We start from the raw sequence: 15,291 nt of genomic DNA on the forward strand, positions 1-15,291 counted from the left end.
ATGAGGCTTTTAGAGGCCTCGCAGCTCTGCAACAACGACACATTATTTCCTCCTCGGCTTGTCAGAAGCAACAGTCAGAGTTCTTACAGCTGTAATAAATACGTCACTCTGAGTGTGTGAGTGGACTCTCCAGTCGAGATGAGACGTCACTTAACGGAAGAGAAGCACTCAAGGTAGAAGAGATAAAGGTCATACGTGAGCATCATTTTCTGCAGCCGCTGACATTAGCTCTCCACCATTAGTGACGAGTCCAAGTGGCCACGTGGAAACTTCGGACAAATTACCCTTTAAAGTGTCTGAGACCTCCGGAGCCGGCAGCCTTTAAAGCCATTATCAGAGATGTACTGTATGTGATGATAGAGACGTTGAGGAATTCAATGTATTCCCCTCTACTTCCAACGTTTCACCTCATCAGATGAAATAAATCACACTCACACAGATCATTAAAAGTTCATTTTCAGCGCTTAAACGAGCCAATGTTCTCAGACAAATCCTCCTTACTGGATTCTTTTCTGTCCTTTGTTACCTGTCGGGTTCATTCTCACTGTTAGTGGCACACTTAGACACAAAGGTGAGTCCGACTGGAGCTTTCTGGAGATTAGAAAATTACTGCAGTTTAGAGGTTTTATCAGGAATTGACCTCCCACAGTCATGAGATTTGGTGAGGACGCAGAACAAATAGTTTACGGTCAACCTAAATGATCAAACTGCTCCAGGAGAGGCCATTTTTAAAAATATTATAAGAAAACTTTTCAAACAAAGGTGGTATTATGGCTCCAAAAAGTTCCTTTAAGTGTAAATATATGGATGGATCCATGGTTCCTACCAAAACTATAGTTAAGTTTAATATATTTCTAAAATTAAACACAATTAGTGGAACAAATGGTAACAACTCAAAAACTAAAATATATATTTTTACAAATTTTTTTCAACGTGTGAAGCACAATCTTGTTTTGAACACACTGATGTATTTTCATGTTCTGTGGCCGGTTAGAGACACTCACCGTTTCTGATTTTCACCCGAGTCTCATCTGCCGGCTAAACACTAAACATTCATTCATTTTCGACAGACAGTGAAGATAAAGGAGCTGAACTGAACTTGAACTCTCCTGAATGTTAATAAAAGGCTTCAGCCTGCGCGTCAGATAATTAACATATCAGCAGCAGCAGCCACAGAAAACGCACGACAGTCATTATGATGAAGACAATCGAGGGACATTTGGTGCAATCAGGCGAGCATCAAATACTCGAAACAAAAGCGTGTGGGGGTCACGTTGTGGCGACGATATGTTGACCTTATTATCGCTGTTATTCACCACAAATCTCAGCTCATTATGTGGAGAACATAGTGACATTATGGCTGCTTCATATAGCGGTTCATTGAGTCAACCCTGCTGACTTCTATGTCTGTAGATTTACATGCCGCTGAGTTGCTGCTGGTTACGCCTCCTTCAGGAAGAAAACTCTCCCTTTGTCTGTGACTGACAAGAACAATTGAACAGGGCAGCCAACACAGATGCAAATCGCTTCTAACTCTCTGAGCGATGGTGTGTATGGATATGTCACGTATTCAGCTCCTGCGTTTGTTAAAAGCAAACAGACAACATTATAAAATGAGTATTTTAGCTAAAGTGACTGCAAGTTAACATGTTGTCTGAATGAGCTTTAGTCACTATTTTTATTTATTTTTTTTAATTTGTTCTGCTGTTTGACAACCGAAACAGAAAAATCTATAAATGACAACAGCATTATTGTGAGTTCAGTTGTATAAAAATGCATTTCATGTGAGCATCAACGGCACTCAAATGACAGAAATTGATAAACAGCAATACGTTTTACAACTAGTTTGGATAAATTCATCTAAAATCTAAACATTTAATTAGTAATCTTAAAACATCTTTCCTTGACTCTTAGAAAGTATTTAAATGGATTATTTTGCTCTAGGAATGTAAAATCTTAAGTTGTAGCCTTGTTTACTACAAATTAAGAGACATTCTTCAACAATAATTCAGATATTTTTATACCTAGACTCTAATTTTCCATCTCTCTGGGTCTAAATAATTAGTTGCAGCCATGTTTTGCTGGGAAACACTGAGTTAGTTGGTTGAGCACCAACCAACTAAATGTTATACCAGACCAAAACCAAAATGAAAGGCACTCTAACACCAAGAAAAACCCCTAAGAGTAACTCCATGGGTAGCATGAGTCCAAGCTGCTGACCTGATCTCTACACTCCTAAAATCTCAATCCAACCACATCTGCAGAATGCACCTGAACAAGCCCGATCTATGGAGTTCCCACCCCAGAACCCAAAGGATCCACTGCAGCCCAACAGGTCAGAACCTACACAATACTAAACAGGTGGTTTTAATGTTGTGACTGATGGTGTAAACCGTAAAGGAAAGCTTGATGTTGTGTCGTCCAGGTTCTGCTATTTGTGCATATTTTTGTTTAGGAGTTAGTCAGGACTTTTATAACTTTATAACTTCCTTCCTGACATAAAGACAAAGCGCTGAGACAGTTTTGATTCATTACTCGGCCGCTTGTAGGTTTATCGGTGATGCTGATGTTGAAATATCGGCTTTGCGCTGCAGATTTCAGGTCGATGAACGGACACGGCTGAGCTGACACATAATAAATCAGGTCAAGTCGGGTTTACAGGAATAATGTGGCATTTTGGGGAACACATTATTCACCTTCTTGCTGATAATCGACAGGAATACAACAATCATACCTAGCATATAACTGATTTATTATATCTTATGTGTAAAAACATCAAGTTCAGAAAACTTCCTGCTTCCTGCAAGAAGCTGGACAAAGATAAGCTCCAGTAATAAAAGCCTGCACTGCTGCCAATACAACTTAATTTCGAAATCCTTTAAAATTTCCTTTTTCAAATTTCACTGTAACGATTTTTCTATCTTCACATATGCAGCCCAGAGAAGTTGGGAGACGGGTTCATCGCGTTCATTCTGGGAAAAGCAGCCAGAAAATCACTGACTTGGAGCAGAATGAAAGAATAACTGGTGAGAAACTTCACCGACTGCTAATTCATTATCAGTATCTGAAGATGGATATTTTTTCCTCCCTTCAAACATGAAAGCTTTTCCTTGAGAAGAAACATTTTGAACCTTTTGACCACTATACATCCCTGAAAGATGTCCACCGTGAGCAGCTTCAAAGTCACAAAAAACCTGCATTTTCCACACTGAAGTGAATGTTGCGCATATATTATGCATCCCTGTCTTCTCAGAGGTTTGACGAAGCAAGATGAATCCTTCATCAAGCAGAGGATTCAAACCCACAATGACATTTTTTGCAGAAACTCTGCTCGCTATCCCCGTCTCCTTGTAATTCAGCCTGACACGTCTGCGGTCCGAGAAAATCTGAGATCTTCGCTTTAAATAATAGCGTGTTTTTGCACGGAGCGTCTTTTGAGAATAGCCGGATCAAAGAAAATAAAAATCCATATCAGAAACATGGCTCTAATATTTCTGAGAGAACTTTTGTAACCTCATTCAAATACTCAGCCTTCTCTGTAAAGCACCTTTACAGATAGCGATAGTGCTGCACTGTCTCATAGTTAGTTTTTTTGAGTTTACGTATTTGTGATTTGGGACCCAAAACTGAGTTCTGTAAAATAATTTGGCTAAATTTTGAGAATTTAATTTGTTTTCAGACCAGAATACTTTATTATTTTCACTCTCAAAACATTGTTTTTTATTATCAATATTTCCAGAAATAAAACTCCCACCGACATGAACTTTGGTGAGGACACAGACAGAATAGCTTAAAGTTGACCAAAATGATCAAGAGGCTCCAGCAGAGGAAGCATTTTTAAATATTGGTCCTTGAAAAAAAAAAAAAAAAAAAAAAAAGAAGAAGCAAAATTTACAACCAAGGCTGGTATTGTGTGCCCAAAAAGTTCCTGTAAGTGTATATATATATGGATGGATCCATTTCTCTACTAAAATACAGTCTTTGGTCACGTTTCGCCAACGTTTGAGGCTCTAACAATAATAGAATTTGATGTGTGGAAAGTTTGACAAGACAAGTTCCAATTTGTTGATATTTTTGATTTAAAATCTGACCAAAATAACTCAAAATGTATCCAAAATAACTCAAAATTTATCCAAAATGACTCCAAATTTGTCCAAAATGACTTTAAATCTGTGCAAAATCAGTAAAAATTTGTTGAAAAATGGATAGACTGTCCAAAGCAACTGAAAACTATCCAGAATGACAACAGTGAATGATTATTGGCCTTTGAAAATGGAAAAGAAAAGAGCAATTTTTTCAATCGAAGGTGGTATTGTGTCCCCAGAAAGTTCCTGTAAGTGTATATGTATGGATGGATCCCTATTTCTGCTAAAATACAGTCTTTGGTCACATTTCACCAACTTTTGAGGCTCTAACATCAGTAGAATTTGATGTGTGGAAAGCTGATAAGACAAGGTTCCAGTTTTTAGATATTTAGATGAAACGTTGATGCGGACTCATTGATAGGAAACAGAAACTGGTGTTCATTGCTTCTATAAGTTGGTGTTATATGTGCAGAATTACAAGCTGCTTCCGTCTTGTTTACATACTGACATTTACAACATATGAGGTTTACGTCAATGAACTTTCTGGGGCCCCAAAACTACAAGTTTGCCCTTTTTTACATTATCAGGGTCCAGTAATTAAAAATGTGCCTCTGGAAACTCTTTTGTCTGTGTCCTCATCAAATTTCATGGCTGTGGGCGTTTTATTTCTGAACACATTGAAGTATTAAAAGGCTTCACAGGTAAGACAGTCCTTTGAGGATGGAAACTGAAAAGTCTGAAAACATATGAACCCTCAGTGAGATTTTTGGCCTCAGCCTTTGCCTCGTGGTCAGCGCGATGAGACGCGCTGCCATGATTGTTTTGGCGTCTCTAAAGGCCACATGCTTCCATCTCTGGCATTTCCCTTCTTCATAGCGGCTGGTGTGAGCAGCGGTCGGCTGGAAGCGGTTACATGTATGATCCATATTAATAACGGGACTCGTTCGACGGTTGGAAATGCCAACATATGACGCCAGGAAAAGGCCAAGCGGAGGTGGGGCGAGTCCTGACAGCATGAACACATACTGTAATGTCAGAGGATTTTCATGCACTGGATGTCTCACATGTCCTGCAGTGTGACAGATTAACTCAATGTGTAATTCACTGCAACATGTCTTGTTTGGAACCGGTGCAGACGGTTATGTAAACCACAAACACGCTTCAGGGCGAAACATGGATCTGAGCCGACGCTGCAGCACAAACAGGAAAATCTGGACAACCACTGAGCAGAAGAGTCTTGGTCTGCACCTAAACAAAAACATCTCAGTGTTCATCCTGACTTTTCATGTTGTACCAACAGGTTGGCATTTACCACAACAAACTACCAAGTTCCCATCATCCTCAGTTGAGAGAACGAAAAAACTTGCTTTGTTGCTAAACAGGCAAGACTTAAAGCTCCACCATTGTGCCTCTTTTCAACACATTTTTAACAAAACTTTCATCTGAAAACACCACAAAAATCATTCATTTCTCTGTGACTGGACAACTCCTGGCATTAGTTCTGTTCTCAACGGGCTGTTTCAGCATCTCTAGCTTTAAATGCAGCTAAAATGTTGCTAGCCCCGCCCCCTTCAGGAAGAAGATTCTCTCTGCATGTGCTGATTGGCAGGAAAATAGTGGATCACAGCAGCCAAATAACAGACGTGACTAACTTCCTCTCTGAATGATATTTACAGGGATATGTCTCGTTTTTGATTCGTGTTGATGAGTTTGTCAGACATGCTGTAAAATCTGTATTTTAGCTGCAGATTAACACATCTTCTGAATAAGTTACAGTCTCTGTTTAATCCTCATTCTGCTGTCTGACAACAGAAACAGTAAAATCTGTAGACGAGAGCAGCTTTATTGCGAGTTCGGCTGTAATAAAATGCAGTTTATGTGAAAACAGAGCACAAGAGAAGATAACAGATGGAAACAGCAGCTGAGTTTAGGCTGAACATGGAAACACAGGAACACACCCAGTCCTTGTTTACAGGTTTTAAATTAATGTTTCCATAGAGCTCTGACTTGGGGACACACTATCAAAGTTAATGTTAGCCACATCAGCTGTGCAACATGCTAACACTAAGGATTTTCCTATAGTTATGGGCACCATCTGTAATACCAGTAATCTACTGGGTGTTCAGTTCCTCAGATGACAGCAGTGCATGAGGACTCTTGCGTTCACTCTTGCAGTCAACAGCAGAACATTTGGTGAGCTTTGCTAGCAGCTCAGACATTTTAAAGTTTTCAAGTCAATGAGGACAAATGTTGAGTGGTTTTGAAAAATGTTGACTCATTGTGAACACATTTTGGACAAATTTTACATCTTGTGAAAAAATAACTGAAAAATGTTGGATGTATGTTAATTCATTTTGAAAAAAAAAGAGTCACTTTGAACATATTTTCATTTATTTTGGGTTGAGTTTTTTATTCATTTACTTTTTAAAAAGTCTGTTAGTTGTTGTTTTTTTTGTTTTTAGGAATTTCCTAGGTCATTTTTAACAGGTTTGAGTTTACATGGACTCTTCAGCAGATCATTTGGTGAGTGTTGAGACATTTTACAGTTTAGCAGAAGCAGCTGTAGAAAGTAAATAAACCTGGTGGACTGAGAGGCAGCTGCTCCTTCTGTTCGGTTTGAACTGTACGACTCTTGGTTCCTCATTTTCTACTTATCAACTGGAATGAAAAAAATATACTCTACTCGTCTAGTTCAAAGGCGCATACAGGCATGCAAAACCAATAAAATAATTACAGCTACACTGAGCACACACTCAGAGTACATTTTTGGCCAGTCTTTAAAGTGAAAACGAGGTGGAGTGAATCAGGTCGAAGGCGGAGCGTCCAGAAGGAGATGAAGCTGCCAGTCGGATGAACCACTTTTCATTTTAAAGTGAGTTTTTTTTCAGCAGAACTGAATTGAAATGTGAAAATAATGTGTCTTGTGAGAAAAAAACAACCTCCTTTAGGTGAAGCGCAGTGACGGTGCAGTGCATCATGGGAGCCAGCAGGTGCACAGCGAAGCGTTAAAGAGGTAAAGACAGGACCATGGAGCTGATTCAGAGAGGTGGGAGGCTGCAGAGCTGAACACAGGAGATAATCCCAGTGATGGACAGGATACAGTGTCATTTATTTAGAGCAAAATATGATTGGATGGTGAAAGCTTGAAACTGATATTTAACACAGTTTAGCTCAGCAGAGGCCACATTTTTAAATAGTGGCTCTTAAAAAATGGGAGAGGAGGAAAGAAAACATTTTTAAACAAGGCTGGCATTGCGTCCCCACAAATCTCCTGTGTATCTGTATGTGTGTTTACCCACAGCATATGAATGCATCCTTATTTCCTACTGAAAATACAGACTTTGGTCGACATTTTCATCAACTTTGGACGCTGCTTATACAGTCATTTCTTTTTAGGTCATTCCTTTACAACATTAAACATTAAATGCACGTTTACAGTATCTTTGTGTTTTATATCTCTGATCGATATTAATCATAAAACACTAAATACATAAAGTAAGACTAATCAGCCCACACATTGACGTTGGGAAACAAACTGTTGGTTCTTGATGTTTAATGAAGCAAGAAACTGTTTAGAAAATGAATCTTTTTCTTTGCAACTAGTTGATTCAACTCATTCTTTATTGAACTTGTTTTCTCAAGTTCAGTTAATTTCACTCAACTAGTTCTACACGGGGCTGCAGGGTGGCACAGTTGGTAGCACTGTTGCCTCGCAGCAAGAAGGTTGCCGGTTCGCGTCCCGGTTGGGGCACCGGAATCTTTCTGCGTGGAGTTTGCATGTTCTCCCCGTGCAGCGTGGGTTCTCTCCGGGTTCTCCGGCTTCCTCCCACAAGGTCCAAAAACATGTTGAGGTTAATTGGTGATTCTAAATTGTCCGTAGGTGTGAATGTGAGTGTGCTTGGTTGTCTGTCTCTAAGTGTAGCCCTGTGATAGACTGGCGACCTGTCCAGGGTGTCCCCTGCCTTCGCCTTAAGTCTGCTGGGATAGGCTCCAGCCCCCCCGCGAGATAATGGATGGATAGTTCTACACTTACGCAACTCAGAAGAAGGAATTAATCAGCTGGAGTCACATTTTTAAGGCAGCAGAGGAACCTTAAAGACCTAACAGACTGTTTTTGCTGTTTAAAAGTGTCTGATTCAGTGATATTTTATGTTTTTGTCTACGTTTCCTTGAAATATTGACCTTTCAGATGTATCTGGAAGCCTGTATTTATTACTGCATGCATGAATGTCACTTACAGTTTAAAATCACACTGCTTTTTCACTCACTGCTGCATAATTTAACTAAATAAATGATGCACTTTTTTTTTTCTAATACATTCACTTGTTATATTTCCTCTCAGTCTGACTGACTCTCTGTATTCCACTTGAATGCAGTGAGGCTGAAAACTGAATGCGACCAGCAGCAGGACAGAAAACCACCGGAGAGGCAGAACTTCGGCTCCGAGCGAAACATAAAAGACACTTCAGAACTCCTCCGAGGAGCCTTTGATATGCAAAGAGCCGCTTTTTGAAATGACTGTCCTGACAGGCTTTCATTGTGCCAGAAACAAAGAAGTGGCACTTTTCAGAAAAACCGTTCCTGCGAATCCGAACGCACCGTTACATGGACGCTGTAAGCTCCTGACAGGAGGAGGAGCGGCTCGTATACATGCAGGAGGTAATGCAGAGTTCAGCGTTCACTGCAGGAGAAGACAAGAAATACAAGAAAACTGTGGTGTTTAACTGAGTCGAGGCAAACTTCACAGTGCTCGTGAGGAAAGCACTGATTTATCACCTGCTGCTGGAATGACTTTTTTTAATGAAAGGTTAAACCAAATGGATAGTAATTGCTTGAAATTAGCTTTTTTGCCATTTTTTAAAGACAAAAACAGGAAGCCTCGAAAACATCTAAACTCTGTATACTCGTATTACCGCTACGTATCACGAAAACGTATTACTCTTGGCTATTTATTGGACAAAATTAGCAAAATAGGAAATTTTAGGCTCCCAAATCTAAAAATGACTAAAAATGGATAACACCTGCAGAACAAGAGCAAAATGTAGTCACCCATAGACTCACAACAGCCTGTATAAATATAAATATTGCAAACATTGGAGCATTTTATATTTTAGGATGATGAATAATCCTTTTTCCATGGTTGCCATGGTGATGGCAGCGCGCATAGATGCAGCGGCCCCTTCAGGAGACAACGAAAGTGAACGTTTTGAGTGTCTTGTCTATCCCAGACATTCATTCTGCAAAACTTACTAATTAAATGATCCTGAAGAAACGCTCTCTCATCTTGCCTGTACCACTGTGTATGTACAGCAAAATGACAATAAAGTTGATTTGATTTGATTTTTCATTAGGCCAGATGGGTGGATGTAAAAATATCAATGTTTTAATATGTAAAATGATAATTCATTGTTTAAAAACAACTAATGAAACATGGAAGAAAATATATTACTGGATGGCTTCACTTTTTAAATATTATTATATATCCACTAATGGTGCAATGGTGCAATGCTGCTTTACTAACTTCAGTAAAATAAAATTAAAACAAAAACAAAAAACAAATATTAAAACATTTTTTTAAAAGCAAAACAATAAATGAACTGAGCAACCTCTATCAATTGTGGTAAAATGCTCCAAAAAGATCTAATATTTTGTCAAATAAATAAGCAATTTGATCGGAATAATTTAATCAGAGTTGAACTAAAAAAAAAAAGTTAAGAACTAAACAAATTTATCTGTTTTTACAATCTATCAGTTACAAAAACTGAAACGTTTCCATCTACAATTCAGATGCTTTCATCCAAAGCAACGAACATCTGAGATCAGATACAACACAAGCAAAGATCTAGTCAGGAGAAAACAGTCTAGATAAGTGCCATTGAACAAATTCAAGTGCGACAGGGCGTTGATGTCAATAGCAGGCTGTGTGGGAGGTAACAGGATTTTTTTTGTTGTTGTTTTTTTGTTTGTTTGTTTTCTGGCTGTCAAGTGCAAAGGTGTTCAGTGAAGAGCTGGGTCTTTAGTCTTTTCTTTAAGACTGAGAGGGAGTCAGCAGATTGAACAGAGTTTGGTAACTCCTTCCACCACCACGGAACCACAGAGGAGAAGAGTCTAGCTATCGACCTCGGGCCCTGCTGTGGTGGTTGTATCAGGCGGATTTTGTTGGTCGAGCATAGTGAGCGGGAGGGAGTGTAGATCTGAATGAGAGAGTTCAGGTAGGAGGGAGCTGTTCTTGTTGTGGTTTTGTAAGCAAGTGTCAGGGTTTTGAATTTGATGCGTGCAGCAACTGGAAGCCAGTGAAGCGATCTGAACAGCGGGGTGACGTGATGTTTTTGGCTGGTTGAAAACCAGACGTGTTGCTGCATTTTGGAGACCGTTGCTTGACCGTGGATGCAGGTCTATCAAAATATGCTGAAATGTGCACTGCAGCTTATTTATTATTTATAACTGTTTACACAATATTGTTTATTGCATAAAGTTGTTTTGCATCTTGTTGTTGTTTTGTGTTTAGGTTTTGTTGTTTTGTACCTTGTTTGTGTCTTGTTTTGGTCATTTTGTATCTTGTTTTATTTATTTTATTTCTGTTATTTTATTGTCATTCTATAAGTCAAATTTCATGCAGAACTATGAAGCATCATCAGATAATGTATAAAATATGCTAATATCTTAAATATGAGGATTTTCTGCTGTTACCAAATTACAGAACAGTTCTCATGGGCATTTGTCTAATTTTTGCTAAACAACAAGAAAAATAGAAAAATAACCTGCAGATCAACCGATAAAGAGAAAAATTCTCAGCGTTGTTATTGGTAAAATTCAGTATCATCTGCATAGTAATAAAATATCTCCCAAACAGAACCCAGAACACAACTGTAGGCTCCTCACAAGCTACCATTGCAGAGGATGACAAAAAGTTCAGTCAAATCCAACACAGAAACACAGATTTTATTGATTTCTTCAATATGAATTGTGCCACATGTGCAAAATGCTAATTAATAGAGATTTGGAAGGTTAGAATCTCCACTTTAGCTGCTTACAGGTTTATGTTTTACTGTTCTACATCGTTTTCTTCTGTCTGTGGCTCAGTTCTTTGTTAATAACAGCACATTGATGTTTGCAAAGAGAAAAGCTCATTTACTCTGTGCATTAATCCATTTTCATAAAGGAGAGATCTGAGAATGACTTGAGGACAGAACACTATGGTCCTGTGGATAATTAGGACTCATCTAAAACAAGTGGACTGAAGCAGACAAAAGACAGCGAGACACAGTCAGCAGCATCGTGATGTTCTACCAGTTAAAATACAACACGAGATGCATCATGTGATCAGAGTTCATTAAGAGTCCACTGAGAACCACCAACACAAATCTGCAGAAAACAAGGAGATTGAATCTGATAACACTGAAAACAACCAAATCCTTACATAGAAAACCAAATAAATCCTCCCCAGACCTCCTCAGAATCAGCTGATCCTTCATCTACAGTAACTTTATTTAATGAAGTTAAGTGTTACCTTCATACTATGAATATTTACAGAGTTCCAGACCCTTGAAGTCCATAGAGGAGGGTCCACATTTATCACTTTAATGGACTTTTTCCATCATTTCTGAGCCTCAGAACTTCACCAGTCCAGCAGATAGACACATGACATTTTAGGATGAAAAACACATTTGAGTTCTGGTAAAAAACTGCAACCAGATCAGTTTTACATGAAGTTCTGAGGCTCAGAAATTATGGAAAAAGTCCATTAAAGTCATAAATGTGGACCCTCCTCTATGGACTTCAAGGACCTGAAACTCTGTAAATATTCATAATATGAAGATGAAACTTTGCATGGCTTCATTAAATACACTGCGGTTACTGTAGAGGAAGTATCAGCTGATTCTCAGGAGGTCAAAGGACGGGTTGATTGATTTTTCATGGACTGACACAATGTGGATCAAACCAGAACTCCAAATGACACTAATTTCCACATCAGCGCTTTTTTCTACTCTATAAACTTTCCCCACAACAGGAAGTACAACAATCCAAACAATGTTATAGATTTAAAAAGTTAAAAGTCAAAGAGGCTCTTTGTCTATGAGCAGGCCTCTCCTCGCCTCAAAACATTGTTTTTTAAGAGAATAAACTAAACTAAATCTTAAAGTCTCGTCTCCAAATTCAACCACCTCAAACAAAAAACACCCTCAGAAGCCGTCAGCGTGAAGCCTGACGGGGCTGATTTGTTGTCAGATGAAGGAGGAGTGAGGAGGACGTTAAAATGAGGCCACACAATCAGAAGCTCGCCACAAACACGCACTGACGCGTTGCCACGGCAACACATTCTCTCCGCAGAGCGCCGTCCACTCGTTCCCAGGAAAGAACAAAAAGAAAAAAGAAAAAGAAAAGAGACAAAAAAAAACAACAAAACAAAAAACGACCAACAAACAGGCGAGAACATCTCCCATGCACTGTGAAGAACGCCCATCCTGACAAACACCTCCGTCCTGCTGGAGGCTTCAAATCTGCTTCCAACAAACACTCAAGATTCTCCTTCTTTAAAGTGCTCAGACATTTGTTTAACACAATATCTCCTCCTCAGAGATGCATTGTTTTACTGCCCCAATGTTACACCAGCTTCAACCTCCCCTGCAGGACCAGCTGCAGTCAGATGGACCTTCTTCCACAGTGTGTCAAAGTGCACAACATGACCTGAGATTCGGCGGAAACTTACGTTCTGCTTCCCCACGATGTTGTCGAAGGGCAGCTCGGGACTCCAGGAGGCCTCGTTGAAGGTGGCGCTGCTGGCCCGCCGGTCGGCCGAGCTCGCCGCCTCCTTCATGATGTCCTCGGGCAGCGTCAGCATACTCTCCTCCGGCTGCTTGATCAGGTACGTCTCGATGTTGTGGCGGCGCAGGAAGTCGTTGCGGTCCTTCCCGTGGCCCTCCTCCACCTCGTAGTCGCCGTTCAGACAGTCCAGAGCCGCTTTGGAGATGTGGATCCTCCTGGAACAGAAATTAAAATGGTTTTAGTTCTGGTTTGTTCTTCAGAAACTCCAGAGAAAATAAGTTGAAAGTTGCAGTTTCTTTACAGCAAAGTCCACTTTTTCCCTCCAACGTTCTGTGTCTGCCTGCTGTCTTTTTTTTCCTTTTTGCTTTTACAGCAGCAGCTTTATTGGAGTTTGTTTGGTGGAAACACTGAAACTGAACCTGACATCAAATGAGCCAAAAGAACAGAAGAAAACAAGGAACCAAAGAAGGCTGAAAAGCTTTCTGGAGTTGGTGAGAATGTTATGACACCTGGATGGATGTAAAACTGATGTCTTTTCAAAATATTAATCGTTAATCAGTTGAATACCAGAAATAAGTAAAAATATTCATCAGCACCATCATAAATTTCCTAAAACTGTAAGATAGCGATTTTGTAATCTGGGGGAAAAGCAGGAAACCCTAATATTTAAGAAGCAGCAATCACATAAAGGTTGAAGGTTCTGCATGAAATCTGGTTCATAAATGACACAAAAAATGACACAGTGGAGACATAAAATGACAAAAAAATAGACACAAAACAACACATCCCATAATACTGATGCACAAAGTTGGCTATAAAAAACAAAACAAAACACACATTTAGTCTTTATATTGTAACACGTAGTTGATATAAAACTGATCTGGTTTCAGTTTTTACCAGAACTCAAATGTGTTTTTCATCCTAAAATGTCATGTGTCTATCTGCTGTACTGATGAAGTTCTGAGGCTCAGAAATGATGGAAAAAGTCCAATAAAGTCGTAAATGTGGACCCTCCTCTATGTACCTGGAACTCTGGAAATATTCATAGTATGAAGGTAAAAACCCTGCACGGCTTAATGTGTCTTTTGCTGAATTTTGCTGAATTTTTTAAAGACACAAAGACGAGGAAGAAAATCTATACTGACTCCACTTTGAACCCTGAAATCTGCTGGCAGGTTTAAAAAGCAGATTTACTTTTGAAAAAAAACAAAAAAAAGCAAAATTGCTCCTTTTATCAGAAACTATAAAAACACAATAAACTGTCTGATTTTCACATTTTTGCCAGTCCTTGAACTGTGTGCAGTTTTACCAGATCAAAACCTAAACTCCTGTCCTCGTGTTCTAAACTGGTTTCATTAAAATCCCTTCTCATTTCAAAGCCAAATCGAGCCGTTTGCACCAGATCTTGTAAAAAAAATCCAACATTTTGTGCAACTATGAAGCCGCCAGTGACTCATCTGTGACCCAAGATCTTGGTGACAAAATGTCAGGGACTTCTCAATTGAACTTTTTTCGAATGTTTTTTGCAATAATTATCTATGAAAAAAAAAAAAGGAAAATAAGGTTTTTTGTTATTATTCTGATTGAGTAATTATCCATCCATCCATCCATCCATCCATCCATCCATCCATCCATCCATCCATCCATCCATTAACTTTGACGAGGTTGATTTCTGTTAACAGTGATGGAGGTTTTAGACTCATCAACCTCGCAACCTGCATCAAAACACCTGAAGATGGTTCATTTCTTCACTCATTTAATCAAGAATTTTACTTCTCAGGTAGAAGAATTTATATTCTGACAAATCACAAAGCAAAATCCAGCGACAGCAGCAGAGTTTGACAGTCCGTCAGGTCATTTTTAGCGGCAGAAACACCTTCAGCCAGTTAATCAGTGAAATATGCAGGCGAGAATGAAATCCTGCACAGAGACCAAACGTCTCCGAGCTCAAAGGTTCGCTGTGTTCCAGCACTTATTAGAGGGTGTCTGATCAAACTGTGCATCAGGAGATCTTCGGTTTGTGGTTCAGAGAAGCCAAAGAGAAGCTTCATCCGTCCACATTATGCAACTGAGCTGAGTTACAGTGCAGCTCGATAACAGATGCAGGCTGGATATTTAAAACCAGCAGTCAGAGGACTAATCCAGCCGCAGCTCAAGGTCAAACACACAGAATTTGGCAGAAAAACACTTTAAACTGATGACAGCCAAATGTCCCGTCACTGTACAGTAACCTGCTGGAGCAAAACAAACCTATTCCCACAAATTTATCCCAAAAACTGTGAACATCTGACAGCAAGAGCGCCAGGAAAATATAGTAAAAAGACAGTGGAGTATTGTTCTAAAACAAAGATCTATGAAATGATGTGATTTCAGTAGATTTAACTACAGAAAAACAGACTAATTTCATTTGTACAAATATAGACATTTAAAGTGGACATCG

General features: G+C 39.3%; 1 protein-coding gene across 1 annotated transcript in view; it reads right to left on the minus strand.

Annotated features, from left to right (window-relative positions):
- adcy8 (adenylate cyclase 8 (brain)) overlaps nt 1-15,291 on the minus strand; it is a 117,158-nt gene that overhangs the window by 28,821 nt on the left and 73,046 nt on the right. Inside the window, exon 7 of the mRNA XM_008287785.1 lies at nt 12,796-13,066. Coding sequence (XP_008286007.1) covers nt 12,796-13,066 — 271 coding nt within the window. The remainder of the gene's footprint in view (nt 1-12,795; nt 13,067-15,291) is intronic.

This window comes from Stegastes partitus, unplaced genomic scaffold, assembly GCF_000690725.1.
Source record: "Stegastes partitus isolate 25-593 unplaced genomic scaffold, Stegastes_partitus-1.0.2 Scaffold520, whole genome shotgun sequence".
Classification (NCBI taxonomy): domain Eukaryota; kingdom Metazoa; phylum Chordata; class Actinopteri; family Pomacentridae; genus Stegastes; species Stegastes partitus.